We start from the raw sequence: 2,816 nt of genomic DNA on the forward strand, positions 1-2,816 counted from the left end.
ATTCTGATGCCTTCCTTCTTCTAATTATTTCCTATTTGTTCTGTATATTGCTTCCTTGTACCTATTTATTCATTCATTCATTCATTCATGCATTTATTTATTTATTTATTCATTCATTCATTTATTTATTTATTGTCTTTCTTCTAGATTGTGAGCTCTTTGTGGGCAGGGAACACCTTTTGACTTCTTGAGTATTTCCAAAGCTCTCTGCACAGTGCCAGACACATAGTTGATGCCAAATAAATATTTATTGACTAACTGATTAACTATTGACCACTCCATCTTCAATGCAAAGAGCATTTACTAAGCTCTGGGCAATCAAAAATGGATTTTTGATTCGATAAATAACAGATTTATTTTCTTCTCAAATGTCCTTGAAAGATACATTTAAACTTTTGTATATGCTGACTACACAGTTTTGCTCATTGTTTGTTATGTGAAGAGCTCAAAAAAATGGACAAGGGGTAAGTTCAAGGTACTCTGATGGAACTTACATGCATGGAAGTGGGTACAATATATTAGAACAAGGTCAAGAAGCAGGTCTCATATAGATGTTTGAGAGTAAATTCTAGAATCTCAGAGGTTGGGGGTAACTCAAAGAATATTTAATACAGTCCATAGCTGAATAAAAATGACTTTATCTCTAACAAGTGACCATCTGACCTCCCTTCAAGTTCATCAGAGTAAATGATATTATTAGGCATGTACTATTTTAGAATCACAAATTCAAATTGTAGAAAATTACAGTGTGGGAAATTACATGTTGGAATTTATTATTTCCTCTGACTTAATGACTTCTTACGACACATCTTCATGGAATTTTGGAGGCTAATTTGCAGCTCATGGATTTTTTCAGTGCATCTTTGACGTCCTTATTCCGTAGGGTGTAAATGAGGGGGTTGAGCAGAGGTGTGACAAATGTATAAACCAAGGCAAGCTGCCGGTCCTCGTCCTCTGAGGTGCTGGACCTAGGTCGCATGTAGACCAGGGTGCAACAGCCATACTGCAGTAGAACGACAGAGACATGGGATGAGCAGGTGGAGAAGGCACGTCGGCGCCCCTCTGAAGAGCGGATGCATAGAATGGCATTGGCAATGAACATATAGGAAATGAAGATGAGCACAAAGGGGAAGGTCAGCACAAGGATACCCACAACAAAGAGAACAGCTTGATGCATGCGAGTGTCCCCACAGGCCAGGCGTAAGACAGGTGGAGCATCACACAGAAAGTGGTTGATCTCCAGGTGGTGCCCACAAAAGGGGAGGGTGAAGATCAACGCTGTGAGTTGCAGATCAAGGTAAAAAGCCAGGCCCAGGGAAGCAGCCACTAGCTGGATACAACGCTTCTGGGTCATGGTGACGGTGTAGTGCAGGGGATGGCAGATGGCCATGTAGCGGTCATATGCCATGACGGCCAACAAGAAACAGTCAGTACCACCAAGGGTGCAAAACAGGAACATCTGGGCTGCACAACCAGCCAGTGGAATGGGTCTTTGAGCCCCAAAGATGTTGGACAGCATCAGGGGCACCACGGTTGTGGTGTAACAGATCTCTAGGAAGGACAAGGTAGACAGGAAGAAGTACATAGGTGTATGTAGGGAGGTGTGGGTGAACACAGCCCAGATGATGGCAGTATTACCACATATGATCAGTATATAAAGGAGAAGGAAGAAGCAGAAGAGGAGGGCCTGGATCTTGGGGGAAGTGGTGAGCACTCGGAACACAAACTCAGTGGGGCCAGACTGGTTAAAATAGAAAGTATTGGGAGAAGACATTTCATCTGCCAAAGAGAAATACAAAGTTAAGCTGAATAACCAGAAACTGAATAACTTAGATAAAATAAGAAACTCTCTGTTTTATTCTTAGAATGGTAGAATCAAAGAAAAATGGAGAATCAAGGGTCTTTAAAGTTGACCTTTGCCAAGTCTCTTCACCTCTGTATCTCTTTAGTATTCTAATGATAGGATTGAATTAGATAATGTCTAAGATCTCCTCTAGGATTAACATTCTATATTTTATGTTCTAGTTTCTTCTCCAATACCGGTATTCTATATTTTTTTGTTCTAAAGACATTCACTGGCATTTATTAAGCTCCTACTCTATACCAGGTCCTGTACTAAATGCTGGGGATACAGAGAAAAGCAAAAAAAAGTTCTTCTCCCAAAAGAACTCACAGTCTAAAATGAGAGACAACATGAAAGAAACTATATATAAACAACATAAATGTGGGATAAATTAGAGGTAGTCTCGCAGAAGGAAGGTACAAAATTAAGGAGGACCACAAAGTCCTCATGGAGAAGGTAGGACTTTAGTTGAATCTTGAACAAGTTCAGGGAAGCTAGGAGGCAGAGATGAGGAAGGAGGAAATACCAAGCATGTGGGACAGCCCACGAAAATGCTCAGAGATGGACTGTTGTGTGCAACAAACAGCAAGGAGACCAGTGTCATCAGAGATTAATAAGGAAAGATAGGAAGAAGGTAGGCTATGAAGGGCTTTAAAATTCAAACAGGATTTTCTATTTCATCCTGGGTATAATAAAGATCCCCAGAACTTAATTGAATGGGGGTGGAAGGGGTAGGGTCACATATGAATTTTAGAAAGGTCAATTTAACAGTTGAATGGAGGATGAAATGAAGTGGTGGGAGACTCGATGCAGGGAGATTAAGCATAAGGCTTTTGCAATAGTCTAGGATGTTAAAGGGTTTGTTCAGTCATACAGCAATAATTCACATGGGCTCACATAGCTGGTAAGCATTGGAGGCATTGATTATACCCAAGTTTTCTGGTCTACAAACCTACCATGCTCCCTGTTCCAT

At 40.7% G+C, this 2,816-nt stretch overlaps 1 protein-coding gene across 1 annotated transcript; it reads right to left on the reverse strand.

The window, feature by feature from the left end:
* Positions 1–811: 811 nt before the first annotated feature.
* On the reverse strand, positions 812–1,774 carry LOC140523331 (olfactory receptor 10Q1-like). Its single transcript, XM_072638255.1, has one exon. It carries the CDS (start codon positions 1,772–1,774, stop codon positions 812–814), a length of 963 nt encoding a protein of 320 aa, XP_072494356.1.
* Positions 1,775–2,816: the final 1,042 nt, after the last annotated feature.

This window comes from Notamacropus eugenii, chromosome 2, assembly GCF_028372415.1.
Source record: "Notamacropus eugenii isolate mMacEug1 chromosome 2, mMacEug1.pri_v2, whole genome shotgun sequence".
Classification (NCBI taxonomy): domain Eukaryota; kingdom Metazoa; phylum Chordata; class Mammalia; order Diprotodontia; family Macropodidae; genus Notamacropus; species Notamacropus eugenii.